The 19,934-nt window shown below is 46.4% G+C and overlaps 10 protein-coding genes across 10 annotated transcripts; 6 read left to right on the top strand and 4 right to left on the bottom strand.

Moving 5' to 3' along the window:
* Nucleotides 1-924: 924 nt before the first annotated feature.
* On the top strand, nt 925-2,071 carry TSTA_095600 (uncharacterized protein; the record flags this gene model as incomplete). The annotated part of the gene is made up of 3 exons (XM_002479229.1): nt 925-1,307; nt 1,369-1,501; nt 1,562-2,071. The coding sequence occupies 3 exons, from the start codon at nt 925-927 to the stop codon at nt 2,069-2,071; spliced, it is 1,026 nt and encodes a 341-aa protein (XP_002479274.1).
* Nucleotides 2,072-3,779: 1,708 nt separating this feature from the next.
* On the top strand, nt 3,780-5,299 carry TSTA_095590 (SUN domain protein (Adg3), putative; the record flags this gene model as incomplete). The annotated part of the gene is made up of 3 exons (XM_002479228.1): nt 3,780-4,088; nt 4,142-4,374; nt 4,429-5,299. The coding sequence occupies 3 exons, from the start codon at nt 3,780-3,782 to the stop codon at nt 5,297-5,299; spliced, it is 1,413 nt and encodes a 470-aa protein (XP_002479273.1).
* Nucleotides 5,300-6,485: 1,186 nt separating this feature from the next.
* On the bottom strand, nt 6,486-7,991 carry TSTA_095580 (uncharacterized protein; the record flags this gene model as incomplete). The annotated part of the gene is made up of 4 exons (XM_002479227.1): nt 6,486-6,662; nt 6,750-7,349; nt 7,407-7,718; nt 7,794-7,991. 4 exons carry the CDS (start codon nt 7,989-7,991, stop codon nt 6,486-6,488), a joined length of 1,287 nt encoding a protein of 428 aa, XP_002479272.1.
* Nucleotides 7,992-9,171: 1,180 nt separating this feature from the next.
* Nucleotides 9,172-12,125, top strand: TSTA_095570 (glutamine dependent NAD synthetase, putative; the record flags this gene model as incomplete). The annotated part of the gene is made up of 15 exons (XM_002479226.1): nt 9,172-9,212; nt 9,277-9,408; nt 9,465-9,553; nt 9,611-9,873; nt 9,927-10,142; nt 10,187-10,934; nt 10,991-11,076; nt 11,125-11,138; nt 11,221-11,257; nt 11,307-11,438; nt 11,492-11,545; nt 11,599-11,732; nt 11,789-11,817; nt 11,874-11,953; nt 12,009-12,125. The coding sequence occupies 15 exons, from the start codon at nt 9,172-9,174 to the stop codon at nt 12,123-12,125; spliced, it is 2,172 nt and encodes a 723-aa protein (XP_002479271.1).
* A 332-nt stretch (nt 12,126-12,457) lies between these two features.
* Nucleotides 12,458-13,771, top strand: TSTA_095560 (DUF292 domain protein; the record flags this gene model as incomplete). The annotated part of the gene is made up of 2 exons (XM_002479225.1): nt 12,458-12,478; nt 12,587-13,771. The coding sequence occupies 2 exons, from the start codon at nt 12,458-12,460 to the stop codon at nt 13,769-13,771; spliced, it is 1,206 nt and encodes a 401-aa protein (XP_002479270.1).
* A 278-nt stretch (nt 13,772-14,049) lies between these two features.
* TSTA_095550 (uncharacterized protein) lies at nt 14,050-14,735 on the bottom strand (the record flags this gene model as incomplete). The annotated part of the gene is made up of 2 exons (XM_002479224.1): nt 14,050-14,109; nt 14,166-14,735. 2 exons carry the CDS (start codon nt 14,733-14,735, stop codon nt 14,050-14,052), a joined length of 630 nt encoding a protein of 209 aa, XP_002479269.1.
* A 479-nt stretch (nt 14,736-15,214) lies between these two features.
* Nucleotides 15,215-15,923, top strand: TSTA_095540 (AP-2 adaptor complex subunit sigma, putative; the record flags this gene model as incomplete). The annotated part of the gene is made up of 5 exons (XM_002479223.1): nt 15,215-15,249; nt 15,314-15,353; nt 15,412-15,441; nt 15,531-15,761; nt 15,822-15,923. The coding sequence occupies 5 exons, from the start codon at nt 15,215-15,217 to the stop codon at nt 15,921-15,923; spliced, it is 438 nt and encodes a 145-aa protein (XP_002479268.1).
* A 279-nt stretch (nt 15,924-16,202) lies between these two features.
* On the bottom strand, nt 16,203-17,176 carry TSTA_095530 (diphthine synthase, putative; the record flags this gene model as incomplete). Its single annotated transcript, XM_002479222.1, has 3 exons — nt 16,203-16,797; nt 16,854-16,978; nt 17,042-17,176. 3 exons carry the CDS (start codon nt 17,174-17,176, stop codon nt 16,203-16,205), a joined length of 855 nt encoding a protein of 284 aa, XP_002479267.1.
* Nucleotides 17,177-17,456: 280 nt separating this feature from the next.
* On the top strand, nt 17,457-18,534 carry TSTA_095520 (SAGA-like transcriptional regulatory complex subunit Spt3, putative; the record flags this gene model as incomplete). Its single annotated transcript, XM_002479221.1, has 2 exons — nt 17,457-17,501; nt 17,599-18,534. 2 exons carry the CDS (start codon nt 17,457-17,459, stop codon nt 18,532-18,534), a joined length of 981 nt encoding a protein of 326 aa, XP_002479266.1.
* Nucleotides 18,535-18,686: 152 nt separating this feature from the next.
* On the bottom strand, nt 18,687-19,422 carry TSTA_095510 (blue light-inducible protein Bli-3; the record flags this gene model as incomplete). The annotated part of the gene is made up of 2 exons (XM_002479220.1): nt 18,687-19,172; nt 19,222-19,422. 2 exons carry the CDS (start codon nt 19,420-19,422, stop codon nt 18,687-18,689), a joined length of 687 nt encoding a protein of 228 aa, XP_002479265.1.
* Between the last annotated feature and the right edge of the window lie 512 nt (nt 19,423-19,934).

Below are 19,934 nucleotides of genomic sequence, written 5' to 3'. Positions count from 1 at the left end.
AACTTAATGAGCTGCGACTGATGGATGATGTAGGAGAAGGTAACTCTCGATACCATGAATGGCACTGACTATTCACTGCCCTACGAGGCGATGTTTTGTTTCATATACAGATATAGATATTGCAAAGGAGTCACATATGATTACGACATTGTTTTTCACTTCAATGTGTATAACCTCGCTTGCTATTATGAAATTCCACATCCAGAAAAGGTTGTGTTGGAGGAGCTTGAGAGGTATATAAAAAAAGCTTGGGACAAAGAGCTCTTCTTATACATACTGAACAGGCAGCGACATCACTTCAGTTATGCCTTGCATGAATTTCTTGTAAAGACATGCCATGAGCATATCACTGAACTGTGTGGTGACTGATTTCCAAGAATACCTGAAAGAAACACTCTCTCTGGCATGTGACATAACCAAAAGCTTTGGAATGCCGATGAGAAGGTACCTCTGTCCCAATTGTGATGCTCCCTGGTCTCTAGACAGTTCGCTTTTGCGCAAAGCCATCATACTGCCCAAACTGGGGTAAGTCTGAGATAGACTGGGGAGCATTTCTAGATACGCCAAAGTACCAAAGGCGTTGTGAGTTCATTTTATATATTCTACTTTAAGAGCTAGTACAAGACGGAAATTCGTGACCAAGGTATTTGCAAGCTGGTTGTATCAGGCAATATTATAATCAGCAATAGACAGTATAAGAACAAGTCTATAACCACACTCTTTGTTTTCTATCAGGCCAAGGCAACATGATTGTCGCCCCAGGCATCCAAATGACATTTGGCTGTGAAATCTTTTTCAGGGCGTTTGTCTCCCCAGTTTCCTCCCACTTTCTTCCACTTTGTCCATCTCACGTCACGTTTCTCATCACATCTCTATTCATCTCATTCTTGTGCAGTGAGTAACACGAACAACATCGTTGACAATATGGTGAAACCTGAGCCTGATGCAGAAGCTGAGGGCATCATCATCCCTCAAAGCAACGATCAGACCAGTAACCAAGCCACTCAGGCTGGTGACAATCATGCTCAGAGCAGTGACCAGGCTGAGGAGCAGGCCAGTTCTGAGAGCAGCAACCAGATCCACCCCAGTGTCAGCCAATTTGGTAACCAGACTGGTGTCCAGACAAGCACTGACCATGACAGCATCACTGAGCAAATTAGGCGCACATATGGAAATGGTGTCCAGATCACTGAACCTAGAAGCAGGATGACCAGGGCATACCGTGACTATGTCTATGGGGATCGATACTTTGCCCCCAGAGATAACGAGGGCCACCCTCCTGGTCATTTTGCAGATCTTGTGAGATAGTCAGCTACCCCTCCCTTACCAGTTGACAAATTGAGCAGAAAGTGGTTAACCCCAAAATAGCTTCTACCAAGACGACGAGTTCTCCGATCTTACTATCCGTCTACGCGACCATAAGTTCAGAGTCCACAAGATGGTGCTCTGCCGTCAGTCACATAAATTTGCTGAGCTGGTCAAGGGTATGAATCGCTATACGGTAAGCTGAACTTCTCACCATACCAAGGGGACTGGATGCTAACAAGAATATGACTTGCAGAAGACACTCACATTACCAAACCAAAACATTGATGTCGCGGCCTTCAAGGCAATGCTTGCCTTCTTGTATGGATTCAGATATGAAGGACGCATTGCAGGCTCGCCCATGGCCCAACATTTCACCATGGTTCATATGGGCTTTGATTTCGACATCTATCGGTTGAAGAAGTATGCATTGAAGAGGGTCAAGGAAGTTACCGAGTTCCTCTGTATCATTCCGGAATTTATATCCGACCTTGACCAAGAACTGGCTCGTGGATTGACCGGAGATATTGTTCTTCCCCTTTACGTTATGATCCTCAACGTTTGTCGTGTTAATATCTTCTGGTTGCTCAAGTACCAGGCATTCAACGACGTCTTGGACACCAAACCGGGGTTTGCTCATGATCTTCTCACGACTTTGGGGGACGAGTATCCAGCGTATTGGTGTCTCAGTTGCTACGCACGCTGGCACCGCGCACCCTGTCCTGGTTGTCGTAGTGAGGAAAACTGGGCCAAGTTTTTTCATTGAGTTGTTGGTATCGCCAGACGGGTCAGTGGGGGAGGGCGCCAGAAGGCAGACACTGCTTTGTCAATTCATTTGGTTTGTGATCAGAGCACTCGAGGGCTCCAGTTCATGTATGTATGACTGAGTTTGCAATGAACCTTGTGTGTGTGTTGAACCAGTTGTATCGTTTGACCGTTAGAATCTCGCAGCCTGCACAGATCAAGAGCCCTAACATTTAACTCACAGGTAAGTTCACTCTACTGACAAATGTGGAAATTGGACAAACCGGCTGGGAAGTATCCTTCCAGAAGTGGACAACCGGGCATAAGGAGCATGGCTTAGAGCCTTAGGCCGTTGAGCTTTGACCTGTGAGGCTGAATTGATCGATCGCAAGTGCCCTTGGCGTACAGAGTAGAGCATGGGCGTAAGCGCCGTGATAGTCAAGGTTTGCAGACGAGGTCAAAATCTCCTGACTTGGCATCATCGGAATGTGGCACGTGAAGTTAGGTTTGGCCAGCTGGAATGTGTCGCTCGCCACATGGAATCTTTGACAGATGCCGATCGAGGGAATGTCAATTTCATTCCATGATGGTTCAAGGTCTACCGAGTAGAGCATGATCGCAGCGCTCAGTGATCAGTGATCAACCGCTCTGGACTGAGTCGATTGAGTCTCAAGAAGAGAGGCTTAGAGACTTAGAGTTAGAACGGATGGAGAGGATACGGAGTATGGAGCTGCTTCAGCCAATCACATTCGGCATAGATCTGTATTCGGACTAGTCTCGTTAAAGGATAGAACTACGACAGTAACGATACTATGGCTGATACATGGTCTCTTGTTAGCTCGGGTTTAGTATCCGCTAGTTGAGTCTGAAGTTATAACAACAACATTAGTATTTCCGTACCCGAAAACCTATGGGTTCCTAAGACTCACATTCTATTGATTCTATTCAGATGCTCTCGAGAGATCTGATATGAGAATGCAATGTACATAGTATGTAATTGGCAGTGTACGTACAGTGATGGATCAGCTCCATTAGCGTCAGTGAGCCCCTGGCGCTTTTCCCGTTGCGTCGCACTAGTACCTGCCAAGCCTGACCCCATTATGCACTCCGAGCCAATGAGATGCAGCATTGTAAAATTTAACCCAGCATGGCGTTTTCTAATTCAGCCAATCAGACACTGTTGTTTCCGGGACTTACTCTCTTTGGGCGGTTACATTTAATTGTGCGGCCTGTGGTTGGCCGATGCTCGCTTGGACGGGTTTTGACTAACTCGTCTGGGCCATGGCTACCGGCCTGGGGAAGGAACTGCTCCAGTCGCTCCTTCCAAGGAAAAGGCAAGTCACACTCGCCCTCGGGCTCGCGCTTTCCCTTAATCTTCTCTCTTTCCTCCTTTGCTTTTCCGCCTTCGTTCGCTTGTCGACTTGTCGCTCCTTTTCAATTCTTGTCTGACCTTAGTCTTTCGTTCATCATCGTGCTTACAGGCCTTTGGGTCTTTTGTTGGTGATTGTGAGGTTTACATTCTCTCCTTGAAGGTGTTATATACGAACCGTTCTCTTCTTTCTCTATAACCCCCCGTTTTTGATCGCGAACAAAGACCGACGCAGTCGATTGCCGCACCGAAGTCGTTCGTCAACTGTATACATATTATTACGCGGGCCAACAACGACACGCAATACGTATCGCTGGACCACATCAACCCGTTCTCACCGAACGAATATATCTGAACAACCATGTTGTCAAACTCCCTTGCGGCTCTGGTCGGCCTCTTGGCTTTCGCAGATGCCGCGCGCACCCACGGCCACTCGCACCAGCACCGAAGCCATAACCATTCGGAAGTAGAAAAGCGCGGCGGACAGTGTCAATTCCCAAGCAATGCCGGCTTGGTTGCGGTTACCCCGGGTTCCGAGAACGGTGGATGGGCTATGAGCCCCGACCAGCCTTGCAAACCTGGCAGTTGGTGCCCTTATGCATGCCCTCCCGGAAAGGTCTCGATGCAGTGGAATCCAAAGGCCACTTCTTACAGCTACCCTCTTTCGATGGTATGTATCGAATATGGAAATGGTGGAGTACGGCATCTAATAATATCTAATAGGATGGTGGGTTGTACTGCGACGAGAACGGCCAAATCCAGAAGCCGTTCCCTGACAAGGATTACTGTGTCGACGGGACTGGTGCTGTTACTGCCGTCAACAAGGCAGGCAAGCCTCTCTCTTTCTGTCAGACCGTTCTCCCTGGTAACGAAGCCATGCTTATCCCGACTCTGGTTGAGGATACTGCTACCCTCGCTGTTCCGGATCCTTCGTATTGGTGCTCAACCGCTGCTCAGTAAGTTATGATCTCAATTCTAGCGTGAGATGATTACTCACGATTTCTTTCTAGCTACTATATTAACCCTCCTGGAACTGGAGAGGAAGGCTGCATTTGGGGAACCAGTGCCAACCCTGTCGGAAACTGGGCCTATTTCGTCGCTGGCGCCAACACCGATTCTAGTGGAAACACCTTCGTCAAGATCGGCTATAACCCTGTTGTCCAAGAACCTGCTACCCCATTCCGCAATACTCCAGCTTCTTTCGGTGTTGAGATTACCTGCGATGAAGGTGCTGGATGCAATGGTCTGCCCTGCAAAATCGATCCTTCTATCAACGCTTTGAATGAAGTCACCTCAGGTGAGAGCTCCGACGGTGCCGGTGGTGCTGCCTTCTGCGTTGTCACTGTTCCCAAAGGCCAGACCGCAAACATTGTCGTGTTCGAGGCTGGAAACAGTGGTGGAAGCTCTAGCTCTAGCTCTAGCTCTAGCTCCAGCTCCAGCTCCAGCTCCAGCTCCAGCACCAAGGCCAGCAGTAGCTCTTCAAGCTCTTCTACTTCGACCTCAACTTCGACTTCTACCACCCCAACAACCACTTCCTCTCCTTCAACCACGTCTCATAGCTCGACGACCTCAACCTCGACTTCAAGCTCGACGTCGTCTACTCCAAGCAGCACTACCACGCATACACCATCGTCAACTGAAGCCTCGACTACTCCGGCGTCGTCCTCCCCTAAGTCCACCTCGGCTACTTACAGTTACGCCCCGCATGTTTTCGCTGAAACATCCGCTAGTGGAGACGGCGGCGCTACAACCACTTCTGCCGGTGATTCCAAACCGGCCTCGCCTTCTGCTAGCCCTTCATCTGCCGCTTCGCCAATGTCCACAGGCTCGATGACCGGCTTGGCCTTGTGTCTCATGGCCGGCATCATGATGCAATTCTGAATCTAGGGCACCACCACGACTTCCACTCACACCTGTCAGGGTTCTTCCACGAGATCACGTGCGCTTCCAAATTTACGATTTTGACTTCTATTCGACCTGATTTATTACCCCCTTTTTTTTTGATTACTTCTTTTGATCTTACGATCTGATTGATACCCCTCAATTTTTGGTCTTTTCACTCGGACCAGAATCTGGCGACAGCATCTGGAACTTTTATCCTTCATACGACTAATTCTATTAATGTTTTATATTTAATTCAATGTACACACTAACTTGATCCTGACACAGTGGAAGTGGGATGTCCGAATTTGCCGAGAAGACGAAATTGCGACCAAAGCAAAAACAGCAAAACGAAAAATCGATCCTGTTCAGGGAGCGGGCAAGTTTGGCTCAAAATGTTCTATATTCTACCATTTCGCTGTTCCCACAGCATATTTTCATATTATCTTTATTTACTCATTGCATCTGTCATAGCTAGCTACATGCTACCACTTTGTTTCTATCTTCTACCCATTGGGTACTGGCAGTTATAGTATGGCTTGGTTCATACTGGAAAGTGATTGTTGTTCTGAAGATTATGTCGAATGTCAAGTGTTCTTGAATGTGATCTGTAAACATTAGATGCTAATGTAGGATAATGTCAGCATTTTAGTTGAAGAAATTTGTGCATCATTTCTACCTTATTTGCCTGGGATCACTAATAGCATTTCCACAATCTTGTTAGTATCTAGATAGATACCATGACCGTGCAGTACACATATCATGCTCTGTCTACATAGGCTTACTTTATGTGCTAGAATGGACACTGTATACTTTGCTAATCGAGTAATTCGTGGTTTATTGAAAGTCTCGTTTCGGAAAGAAACCACTTGTTTGATAGACAAGACGAAAAGAGTCACCAATTGAGAAGTTGAGACCTCCCAAAGATGAAAGCGCAAAGCAAGAAAATGAGAAAAACATGAGCATGTTGAAAGGAAATAGCTTGGGTACATGGAGGGATCCGAAATAGCCCGCTAGAGCATCCATCACCGCGGCATGCATTACAGTAGCAGAAACAAAGCCAGGTCATCTCCAATCATGATCCAAGGTTCGATCAATGGTACCAAGAGTCTAGTCTGTCCGTAATACTCTTCATTAGCACTCATAGAATAAATAGATCAGAGGGTTAGGGTAATAGTACAGACCTTCAGACCGAAACACCAAACTCCCTCAACTTCTTCTTGGCCCAGATACCCAATTCTCCAAAATAGATCTCCGGCTCAATGTTGTGTAACGATCGTGACTGGAGGGCGAACCAGAGGTAACGTGCATCACTGCCTTCGCGGATGATCGTTTCGTAGGCTGGAGCTGCATCATAGAGAGTCTGCAGTGTCACGAGTTAGCTGCGCAGTTAAGAAAGAAACAAAACAAAAAACAAAAAAAGAGACGGGAGGGGGGAAGAGGGCCGTACATTGAAGTACTGCCTCGACCAAGCCATGAACTTTGCGCGCCTTGCGGGTTTGATGTACTTGGACTTAAACTTGGACGAGCGAGCAATCGATGGATTCGCATACTCATCAGTCACAAAGCTGATATTCGTCACGAACTTGGGATCAGAGAAGATTGCAGGCACAATACAACTACTGTCCCATTCGTATACTGAAGTAATGTAGGGCTTCTCGTACTCGTCCGTAGTTGCGGTCATGTTCCAAATACCATAGTCGCCGTGATCGATTACAAAGCGATAGAAGATGTTACCCCTGTTGTCTGATGGAAGGATATAGGGCACAAGACGCAGGAGGGACTGCTTGGCGGCAGCAGCAAAAGGGCCAACAGTATTGTTGTCTTGTGGCCAGCCGATTATGTCATCCATATTGCGAATCGTGGCTTCTATCTTTGCTCTGAATAGAGCAATGCAGAAATTGCGCGTTGGGGTGATAGCCACAGGTAGGGAGATGGGCGTGTGGGCACTCGCAAGGCGCTTTGGGAGCCATGTAGCTATGAACTTTGGTTGAGGGTTGAAGTTGAAAAGTGCTGCCCTGATTTCGGCTGCTTGCTTCAAGATGCACACCTACGATGAGAGTTAGCAACTAGGCAAAACCTCTTGTTCTGTGAGTATAGGGGATACCTTGTCCTCAGGTCCAAGCTCCCACCACATGTTCTTCCGACCCTCTGGTGCCTCAAAGACACACAGACGACGACCAATGATGTCCTTCGAATCATCATCAATGCCTTCATGTAGTTCTGGAATGCGATTGTAGAGTAAAGCTGCAAGTCGAAGTTCAGCCTCTGGGTACAATGCCTCGTACAATGCAATTTCATATTCAGCCGCCGAGATTTGCATGGGTACAGGAAGGCTTTTCTCATGAGGCCTATTGATATCGGCCTTGCTTAAACGGGCAATGATTTCTTCGCCGTTGGACAAGACACACCAGACGGCCTGAGTCGAGTTGTCTTAATATTCAAGCTAACCGGAAGAGTAGACAAAGATGAGACGAGAATATCATCGACTTACTTTGTGAAAAGCTCCATCCACATACTCCGGAACCTCTGTAACTTCTGCTCCAAAAGTCTCCTCGATTTCTTGGATGAGTAAATCAACATCCCAGATGTAAGACTGTGGGTTGTCAGCTCGTAGCAATTCAAATAGCTTTTTTCCATCAATCAGGATGCCATTGGGCATCCTTGGTGGGGTGTAAGTCCACCGGCCCATGATGGCTTTGCGGCAATGATAGGCTTGGAATCAGATGTGATGGATGGATGAGGACAGGATGCAGAAACAAACAGAGAAATAAATGAGTGTAAACGCCAGAGTCTTCTATCTGCACAGATTTCAAAACAGTAAGATCGCCGAGAAATTGTTCTGCTTGGCTGTGCTAGACAAAGGGGGTGACGATGCATGTGCTATTAGTAACTTTGGTATTGCCTAGCAACAGGTTCCTTAAATTATTTTCGCAGCTATTAGTAAGGACTGAGAAGTAAAGCTGCTTGTGCAGATTAACTATATGCATTATCTGCAGATTGCTCGATACTAGATCCATCTCAAAGCATTAATAAGTTCACACGGGATAATACTGCCATAGACAATCAATGTAGCATTATCTAATGGGGACAGTTCATACTCATGGATACTTTTTGGCTATAGCTGACCATGGTCTAGTGTCAAACACCAAGGAACTGTTCAAGTCCGAATAAGTATCGACAACTTCATATCGGCCAGAGGCTATTCAAACTGACAAGAACATGTTCGACCTGACCAACCCGGCAGTGCGGAAAGAAAGCAATCTATGAAGATTGCCGTAATAATAACAGCAAGAGAGAGCAACTGGATGATATAACCCGAGACAAGGGCTTTTGGCACGTAGGTTCATGATCAAGTCTTACTTTATATCAAAAGAACAGGCAGCCTCTCACTGTCATGAGCTTCATGAGGTCACTCATCGTAAATATGCTCTGTTCTTGGGGAAATAGTCTATAAAAGCACCTCCTCCTATAATTAGGGACGTGTGGTGAGTGTTGTGAGCGAGAATATTTCTTCACTGAAGAAGTTAATAGCTTCTCAAAAGCCCTAAAGCTTGTTTGACAAAGAGTTGGACATTTCTGGTGAAGATCTTTCAATTCAGACCTTGGACGTTGTAACCATTCTTTTTGCAGAATCTAGGAAGGGCAAATGGACTCAAGATCCTCGTTGACTCCTTCGTGTCATAGATTCGACGTCTGAAAAATGTGGAAGGATGTGGAGAACTGGAGATAAGTCCGCAGTGAGATCACATGACGTAGCTTGATAAGATATCAACATTTCCTTCCCTTCTTCAATATTTTACCACTATCTGTCTGAACCTCATAATCATTGATTCGACTGGTATCTCTAGCAGGGAACGATTCGCAGAACAATGGGACATTTCGTAACGGTTGCGACGTGCAACCTCAACCAGTGAGTCATTTCCAGATTGAAGTACCCCTCATATGAATAATCCCATACACTAACTATTTTATAGATGGGCCCTCGACTTTGAAGGTAATACACAACGTATTATTGAAAGTATTCAGCAGGCAAAGGCCGCAGGAGCAAAGCTGCGAGTTGGTCCGGAGCTGGAAATTTGTGGATATGGCTGTCTCGATCATCTTCTGTATGTTATCCGGATCATTTCGGTAAACCATCGTAGCTAAGTCAAGGAACCCAAAGAGAACAAGATTTGTTCCTAGCATGTTGGGAAATGCTAGAGAGGATCTTGACTGATGAGTCTTGCAATGATATTTTACTGGACATTGGAAGTAAGATTGCACAGAATACGTGATTGCCGGCATGTGGGAGACTGACATCCCGAATAGTGCCCGTCCAACACCGAAATGTTCGATACAATTGTCGAGTAATTTGCCTGAACGGAAAGATTCTTTTAATCCGACCGAAGATGTATCTTGCAAATGATGGCAACTACAGAGAGATGCGCCACTTTACTCCATGGTGCCAGCCTCGAGCAACTGAACAGTTTCATCTCCCCCGCCGCATTCAACGTCTGCAGGGAGCAACGCATGTTATTTTTGGAGATGCAGTGATATCCACCCCGGACACATGTATTGGCGCGGAGACATGTGTAAGCATTTGACCTAGACTTTCGACGTTCACTACGATGCTAATTTCAAATAGGAAGAGCTTTTTACACCTGATAGTCCGCACGCCCATATGGGTCTTGACGGTGTAGAAGTGTTGACCAACAGCAGCGGTTCACATTTTACATTGCGTAAGTTGGAGACTCGTTTACAGCTCATCATGGAAGCAACCAGGAAGAACGGCGGTATCTATCTCTATGCGAACCAGCAAGGGTGCGATGGTGATCGATTATACTATGACGGTTGCGCAATGGTATGTATCCTTTAAGAGTTACGAGTTTAATGCTAATTGTTTAGATTATCGTCAATGGAACAATGGTGGCCCAAGGAACACAATTCAGCTTGAATGATGTCGAAGTCGTGACGGCAACGATAGATCTTGAGGAAGTCCGCGCCTATCGCTGTTCCATGTCAAGAGCTTTCCAGGCAGCCCAGTCCAAGGCCAAATACGAACGTATTCAGACTAGCTTTGAGTTGAGCAGCGAAGAAGATGATATGGATCTGACTCGTGGTCCAAGCATCCCTATTACTCCTCGCTACCATTCACCTGAGGAGGAGATTGCTCTCTGCTCCGGCTGCTATTTGTGGGATTATCTTAGAAGAAGCGGAGTTGCAGGTTATTTGGTCCCGCTGTCCGGAGGTATTGATTCTTGCGCCACGGCGACTATCGTCTTTTCAATGTGCCGACTTGCTATTGAGGCTGTCAAGGCTGGAAATGCCCAGGTGATCGAAGATGTCAGACGACTCGCCAAGTATTCAGTTAAGCTGCCGGAGACTCCACAGGAACTTTGCAACCAGATCTTTCACACTATCTACATGGGCATGTCTCAACAGTCGTCCAAAGAGACCCGTCAGCGAGCAAAGGACTTGTCGGAAGCCATTGGAAGCTACCATGTGAATTTGGATATTGATGAGGTCTATCATGCACAGAAAGCCCTTATCAAAACTACTCTTGGATTCGACCCCAAGTTCAAAGTTGAGGGAGGAACGCAAGCTGAAAATCTCATGCTTCAGAATATTCAAGCACGGTCTAGGATGGTAACAGGTGAGCTTCTGGCATACTCATTTAGCCTGTCTCAGCCGGAAACTGACATTCAATAGCGTATGAGTTTGCACAGATATTGCCAACGACACGAGGACGTCCAGGGGGTGGGGGCTTATTGGTGCTTGGGTCTGCCAATGTCGGTGTAAGTTCGATAATTCCTTGACTGTGTGTCTCTTGCTAACATTTCTAGGAATCTTTGCGAGGGTATGCTCCCTACTCTCGAGTCTTAATAGCCATTCAACATATTTCCGTTGGGAAGGACTGGTCACTAAACATTTTACTTTAGATACCTCACAAAATACGACTGTTCAAGCGCGGATATTGTACGTTGTTTAATCTGGCCAGACATATATGCGATCTAACTGTGAATAGAATCCGATTGGAAGTATCGACAAATCTGACCTGAAACGCTTCATTGCTTGGGCAGAAAAGGAATTCGACATCCCTTGTCTTCAGGAGTTCTTGAATGCTGTACCGACCGCTGAGCTTGAACCCATTACCGAGGTCTGTAATAATTTAGAACTTATTTCATTTTGACTCTTGCTAACTCGTCACAGCAATACGTTCAATCAGACGAGGTGGATATGGGAATGACTTATGATGAATTGACCGTAAGCTGATACTCTTGCTAATCCAACTTCCGCAAACTAAAGTTACGCTATAGACATTTGGACGGCTACGAAAGGTATACAAACTCGGCCCTTACGGCATGTTCCAAAGACTCGTACATGAATGGGGCGAAGAAAGAGTGCGAAAAGACGGAGATCAAGAGCCAGTTTTGGAACCTCGTCAAATTGCGTATGTCCATCTTACAAGACGACCTTCCTATATGTTTGATACTGACGGATGAACAGGGAAAAAATTAAGCACTTTTTTGTATATTGTGAGCTCAATTCTCCTCATGGGAAGAACGGAATATATAGCTAATGTAGTTGCTAGATGCTATCAATCGCCACAAGATGACTACCTTGACGCCATCTCTACATTGCAATGATTACTCACCGGATGATAATAGATTCGTAAGTGTCCAAACGCTAATACTTGAATGGTGTGAGAAATGCTAATGGTGTGTAGGATCTCCGTCCGTTCTTATACCCTTCCTTCTGGAAGAGCTGGGGCTTCAAGAAGATCGACAAGGAATTGGAGAGGATAGAGAAGGCGAAGCAGAAGAGAGTAAAGGCTCAAGCTTGATAACCGATTCTTCACTCCGATAGATGCTTGCCAGAGTGTTTGTGCATGCTGAGCAGCGGTCATGGAATAGACGTTACAGACCGAATCCTCATCAAGAAATGTACATCTTGACGGAGTCATATGCTTTTTTCCCACTTAGATGATCAAAGTAGAACTACATAAATAAATAGGAGATCTGTTGATGCCTCGGTGGTGGGGCAACCATCCCAGGCTCCACTCATCTTTATCTTGTAGCAATAGACAGACAGCTGCAACCTATCAACAATAAACTCCAATCCTGGTCATCACTTTTGATATTTGCATACTGGGGTGAACAGAATTATTTTGGCAAAATGCCCCCTTCAGCTCAGACAGTAAGAGACTTTCATCCTCCTCTCTATCTTCCTCATCGGGATGTTATCACCCCGCATTTCCTTTCCTCCCTATCAGCAATTGCGTCACTTCTAACCTCGCAAATCTAGACAAAACTCCAATCAACACTCCGTCTCCTCATCCCCCGTCTACGGCTTCAACAGAAAAAGGATACCGCATCCTCCATAGCCCAGCGCCGGGAACTAGCACAACTCCTCGAAAATGGCCGCGAAGCGTCTGCGCGGTACAGAGTCGAGAATGTCATCGCAACCGATATTGGGGTCGAGGTTATGGAGATGGTGGAGCTTTATTGCGAGCTATTACTCGCGCGAGCGGCTGTTCTTGATCAGATTGCATTCTCGGATAAAGGCGTAGAAGCGCGAAACAAGGCGAAGGAGGAGCTTAATAGACAGAATCTTGAGAAGAAGAATGCCGCATCTACAACATCTACACCGGAGCCGAAGAAAGCAGGAGGTTTTGGCTGGTTCTCGAGTAGTAAAGTATCACCGACTGTTCCTGAGTATCAAGCAAACAGCAAACCACAAGAATTAGTTGCTGCTGCCGCGACAGATGAAAGGGATGACTTTAACGATGAAGCGAATAGTTATATCAACGTGGGTCTTGACGAAGCCGCAGTAGCTATATTCTATGCTTGCCCACGATTTCCGCGCGAGGTCAAGGAATTAACGACACTGCGTCTGTTACTAATGGAGCGCTGGGGTAAAGAATTCGCGACTCTGGCACAGGACAATAAAGCGGCAATCAAAATCCCCGAACGATTGGTCAAGAAACTCCGCGTGAAACCACCTTCGAAGGAATTAGTGGAAAGTTATTTGCGCGAAATCGCAAAAGCGTACAATGTTGTCTGGCCTGCTGGAGAGGGGGAAGACGTCGCCGAGGGCGATGTACCGGAAGTAATGACTCAAGAAGAGACATCTCCTCCGCCGGATTATGATGATGGCGGCAATGATACGGGCGATGTTTCGGCAGCACCTCATACGCCGCGGAAGAGTCTGGCTGATAATATGCGTCGTGCCTCTGAGACAGATGAATTGTCTCGCGCTACGCCGCCGAGAGATATTGGAACGCATGATGCTACTGGGAAGAGTCCAGTTATTGTTGCAAAGCCAGGGCCTAGTAGTGATAATCCGGAACCTAGAGTTAAGATTCCGGGGGAAACTGAAGGGAATAGGAAGGACGGTGGTGCCCGTCCGAGTGGACCGCAGAGGAGGGATAGCAAGGGAATACCGAATGTGGATGAGTTGTCGAAGAGGTTCGCTGCATTGAAGAGGTGATGCTATATGCGCTTTCCAGTGGACACACATGATATATTGTTGTAAATATATACCTTATAGTTGGCAATATGCTTGACGCTGCTATCAACATTGAAGTCTCGGGTTACTACTTGTATGGTAGAAAAGCATTCTGCAGTCAAATATAAAGCCCTAAACCGAGTACAATAGGTAGTATGTGTATATGTGGCAACTCATTGCCGATAATCTATCGTCACCACATTCGTGAGACTAATATTCGTAATTATGAGACCGTGTTTTCGGCCAAAAACCGTCGCGGGTCATTTTCGTCGCCAGAATGATCTTTTCTTCTTCAAACCAGGAGCTGGCGAAGTATCCGCCTACACAAAGTCGGTAATTGGGCAATATTTTGAATAGATGAAAGGAAATAACAAACCGGAATCTCAGGGACCTTGACAGGCGCCGAGGTAGCCACAGACGACGGCCCCGTCTCACGGCTCTGATAGTTAATATCGTCATCTTCATCCTCCATCAAATCATCCTCCATACCAGGATAATATCTCTCCGGATCACCATTATACACAATCCACCACCCAATCTTCTGACCAGGAGCAATCGCATCCCGAATCTCGGCCAGCGCGGTATGCGCATCAGACAAAATCACATCATCCAAAGGCCGCTGATCTATATTCATACTCAAACCCTGAACCGGCCTCGCTGTATCCGGGAGAACGGTCACATTATCCGCGACAAAAGCGTACGGTTGACTGACAGCCGCATCAGTCATATCTAACGGATCATATTGCTCAATCAATTGCAAATTCGGAAGATGTTTCACGGCATCTGGGTGGTTCTTCCGGATTGCTCCAAGAATTAGGTCGGATGTTTTCTTTTGCTGGATGTATTCTGCTGCTGCGTCGTCAAGGTTTTCGAGTACGATGAAGACGCGAACACTGGGGATGCCGCCGCGAGGCCAGGGGAAACCGTGGATTTTGTAGACGGGCATTTGAGTTTGCGTGCGCTATAGCGGCTTTTCTTAGGTCAGGTGAGAAGAAAACATTGAGCCCTGGATTGTGAGAGTTGCAGAGCCAAGCGGAGGAGTTGGATTAATTTGTGTCTACTCGTGCGGGGATACAATACACAGAATGATGACTTTGGGTTATGGCCTAGAGCTCTCTCGCACTCGCATTCGGATGCTGAGCGGATTCGTATGCATCCCTAGCTCAGAAATGTCAATCACCACGCAACCATCTTCCAAAGAAATAAACAGTTGTTGTGCGACATCTGAGAGTTCAAAGCAATTGGTCGATGCGAGACACCTCCAGGGCGGCGATGGATGGCAGTATACTATGCCCGCATTCCGCGGTGTCTGCTTATTTGGCTTTGAACTGTACGATTCCCACTTGAATCACGCCTTACACGGAAAGCAGGCTGTGATCGGTAGTTGAACGGCTCTAAAGCTGTTCCTACCTCGAAGTGTACGAGATGGTCCTCTCGTTTATACTTATCCAGAACCGGCAGTAAGTTCGGCTCCGGATTTCAGGGGCCATGCGCACGATAGCTAACAATGCGACATTCTGATAGAGGCAAGACACGGTTAGCGAAGTGGTACGCTCCGTATAGTGTATGTGATATTCAATTATCTAATTTACATTATCACAGTACTAATTTGAATGGAACAGGATGATGAGAAAGTGAAGCTCAAAGGCGAGGTGTGTATAAAAGCGATCCCGATACTACCTCCGTTGCCGTCCGCTATCGAAGTTGCACTTAAAGTACCTCGACATTAACGATAATTCAGGTCCATCGCCTCGTTGCCCCCCGGGATCAGAAATATCAATCGAATTTCGTCGAATTCAAACGCAGCACAAAGATTGTCTATCGTCGATACGCCGGTCTGTTTTTCTGCGTCTGCGTCGATGCAAATGATAATGAACTGGCATATCTGGAAGCAATCCATTTCTTTGTTGAAGTGTTAGATCAGTTCTTTGGGAATGTGTGTGAATTGGATTTGGTATTTAATTTTTATAAGGTATGGCTTTTGTTGAATGGCGAGGAGGGGATATTCGATGGCTAACGTAGTGGTGGAAAGGTGTATGCGATCCTCGACGAAGTGTTTCTGGCAGGAGAGATCGAGGAGACCAGCAAACAGGTTGTTCTGACACGGTTAGAGCATCTTGATAAATTGGAGTAATCCATTACATATCTCCTTTCTCCTGGGGCTGTTTTTATGCCCCGTACATATTACTGGTTGGAAGAAAAGCATGGGACATGGCATGGTTGGAGTTTTGGAGTTTGGTATATATTGAAAGTCTTGTGACTTGAATTATTATTAGCAAGACAAATGCTATAAGAAGCTTAGATACCTTAAGCAATCATCTCAGGAGGGATATTGTCATAAGTTCTACTTGTTATAGTTTCAAATTATATACACGAAAACAAACAAGACTCTTAACGTTTGCCTGTATGACAGCTAAGTATGGCCGTATCCCTGCTTCCAAGCTGCATGGAACGTCTCCTTATTGACCGCAAACTGCTCGATATAATCCCGCTCCAGATCATGTGCTCTTTTACCAAGCAAAACCAAACTATGAAGAGGCCGTCCCATATCAACCTCGGCCAACTCCTTGAGCGTTCCCGCAACAAGTTTCTGGTCAGGAGCTCCGACACGAGCAGCGCCAATAGCGAGACTGTCCGGTCCATAGACACCTTCCTGTCTTTCCTCTTCAGTCTCCAGCATCTGGCTTGCGCATTGTGCGACGGTCATGTATCGTGGTGGTTCGTAGATCTTGCGTCCTCGTGCCATGTTTTCCAAAGATTGTTCCTTGACTTTGATATCTAGTAGCACGAGAGTGTGTAAACCCAGTTGTGCGTTCTCCTTGACCCGGTCGTAATATGAAGATGGTTTCCATGTTTCGGTGAAGAAGACCATGCTAACGGTTTGACCAAAGTTGTATAATTGCAGGCCTGTGCAACCGATGGCTGACAGAATTGATGCATTGGGGATGGTCCTCGTGGGAATCCCGAGTTCACGGGCTCGTAAGACTAGATCCGTATGTGTAGTTGCTCTGGGACGTGTTAACACTCTGATTCCATGAAAAGTGCTGACTGGAGTTAAACATACCCAAACGGATCCCCGACGACTAGAAACGCAACATCAACATCCTTTGCATTTTCGAGGATATCATCGCTTCCACTTTCAACGAGCTCGCGGTCTGCTACAATCACAGGACGTCCATAATAAGCTTCCTACTAATTCGTCACATAACAGTCAATCGGATGCTTCATACAACTTTATCAGGAAGAACCCACTAGCTTCTCCTTCTCGACCAGCAAGATACTCGTATAAGCTTCTAGGTAGACTCTAGAAGCAGATTTGACGACCTCCAATCCTCGGACCGTGATGTCCTTTTCGTCCGCAAGACCGAGACCCACGAGATATAGCATGGTGAAGTATTTGATCTTGTCGTTTTAAGTAAAAAAGATCCCCGCTCCCCCTCCCGCGCCAAAAAATAATTAAGCTCACTCTTTTGATCGGAGTAATGATTTCCCGGCGCAATCGCGGGAACCACTTCCTTCCATTAACATCGAGATGTCTCTGTGCCATCAACTACGTCTCTAGACTGAAAACATACGGAGCAATTGCGCTTTTATTAACTTCTCATTTTTATTCATTCTATTTACCTTATTCAGTCTATTATCTGGCGACAGCCATATATATATCACTATGGCCGGAGAACGCGCTCCAAAGTACCGGCAGGAAATCCAGCAGGTAAGCACCCCCAGATCTATTCATAGCAGTCATGCAAATGATATATCTGCTGTTGAACCGTAGTTTTGCAACTTAAGGCTGACTGACTATTATACAGATGATGTTCGTCTCTGGAGAAACCGCCGAGCCATCCCAAGAAACTACTACTCTCATCGAAGAAATCGTCCGGCAGCAAGTCGTCGAAATGCTTACCCGCAGCACTGCCCTCGCAACTCGCCGCGGAAACCGTTCCATCTCCACAGACGACCTTATCTTCCTAATTAGGCATGACAAAGCCAAAGTGAGCCGACTAAGAACATTCCTGTCATGGAAGGATGTTCGCAAAAACGTCAAAGATTCAGACGACAAGGCAGGAGCTGATGCCGCCGATTTTGCGGCTGGTGATGATCCCCTCGCAGGTGCCGGTGTGGCAGGACCTCAGGATATGGCGGCGAAACCTAAAAATAAACGCGCCAAAGTCGGGCTACCATGGGATATCAATAGTTTTTACTCCGTGCAAGCACCCGAGCGAGAGGATGAGGAGGATGAAGAGGAAGAGGAACAGAATTATGCCACATTGCAACGTCTCGCAACTGCCGATGAACGTACTAAGAATATGACCAGAGAGGAATACGTGTTTTGGTCCGATTGTCGCCAGGCGTCCTTTACTTTTCGAAAGGGTAAACGTTTTCGTGAATGGGCTGGTTTTGGAATTGTCACAGAATCAAAGCCAAATGACGATATTGTTGATATCCTTGGATTTTTGACATTTGAGATTGTGCAAACCCTGACTGAGGAAGCGCTGAAAGTGAAGGAGCGTGAAGATCGGGAGAAAAAAGGACGCGGAGGTGCTGATTCTGATTCTGGAGACAATCCCAAAAAGCGAAAGCGTGAGACTGGATTGTTTGATCCTCCTGAAGAAGGGAGAACGCCAATTGAGCCTCGACATATTCGAGAGGCATTTCGTAAGCTACAGGCTACTCCGCAAAAGGCTGTTGCTATGTTGCTCCACGACGGACGTGTTCCAGCACGCTTTCCAATTCGTTTGGTATAGCCCGTTTCAATGATATGCTTTTTGGGGATCGGCGTTTAGTTACTGATCATTATTGGCATTGAAATTTTGAGATACCCTTTGGACGACTATTTGTTATACGGAATTCGGTTGAAAAAGGTTCATACATTCATATCACTATCTAGGCTGTCTTATCATTTATTCGTGGTGAGTACGACGCCCTTGAAATGATCAGCAATTATTGAAGCTAATATTATTAGGGAACACTTACATTCGGCCAGCTCTTCCGTGCTGATTTCGCGGAGCTTGTTAATTGGAGGCACATCTCCTGTAGAAATGGCCTTTCCATATTCAACTGCCCTACCAATCATTCCTTTGCGAGGCGTTACGTGTACTGCCGACTTGGCTTCCACTCTAATAACGCCGATACGAGGATCGGAGGGACCACCGTCATGCACACCATCACCCAAGTCACCCAACCAAGCTTTGAGAGTTGGGGAGTAGAATTTCTCGACAATGTCTTTACCAGATAAGATCGTCGCTGTTCCGGAGATAGAAGCCCATCCACCGGATACGACGTCGAGGAAAGACATGTTCGTTTCTGTGGGGTGCACGGTGAGATCCATCGTCTTTCCGGAGAAGAGGTTTGTGTGGAAGATGAGGTCGATGCCACCGTTTTCCTGCTCGGTTTAGTTATACAGCATATTCGAAAAAGGAAGGTAGACAAACGGTTCCAGCTAAAGCCATAGCTCGCGAAGAGAGGAGATCACTGTCGGACGCCTTTGTGGTGAGCATCCCATATTTGATCTCCTTGATGAACTTTACGAGGTCTTCAATCTTTTCCTGGACGGATGCGTTGAAGTCATAGCTCTTGGCCTTGTAGGGGTCGACAGGCTTGCTGCCGGAGCTGGTTGAGATTGTCGAGGACATGTTCGGTTGATTGTTTGCAGATGTGAAGTGATAGTTGGATAGATAAGTAGGAAAATATCATAATGTTATATATCATTCTCAGCAGACACTGACGTAGTATAAAATAGATCGAATTGTCGTCGTCATGACGTAAGTTAAGGGTCTTGCCCCGGGTTACCTAATGGGGAAGTCTGTTATTACTTCCATTTTCGGGATGAAATTTAGCCCTAAAAAGATTCCCTCGGGCTTGTATTCTCTCTCTACTCTCTATTCACGCCGTCTGAATCAATCCATCAATAATCGCCATCTTGTACCATGTAAATCAAACCCACAAAATCCGCACCCTAACCCAGTCATTTGCCCTAACCCTAGCCAAAAAATGGAACCCAAGAAGACTGCATCCCAAGCGCAGCGCCTGTTTATCCACTAGTTAACAAGACAATACTACACAAGATAAGGTAGCCAAGCATACCTTAGACCATTCGGCCATCTTGCCTCATACTCGTCGCGTCGCCTCCCCTTGGGGTCGGCTC

The sequence above is a fragment of the Talaromyces stipitatus genome, genomic scaffold (genome assembly GCF_000003125.1).
Source record: "Talaromyces stipitatus ATCC 10500 scf_1105507295527 genomic scaffold, whole genome shotgun sequence".
NCBI lineage: Eukaryota > Fungi > Ascomycota > Eurotiomycetes > Eurotiales > Trichocomaceae > Talaromyces > Talaromyces stipitatus.
Note: the sequence above shows the minus strand (reverse complement) of the source record. Positions and strands in the feature narration are given on the sequence as shown.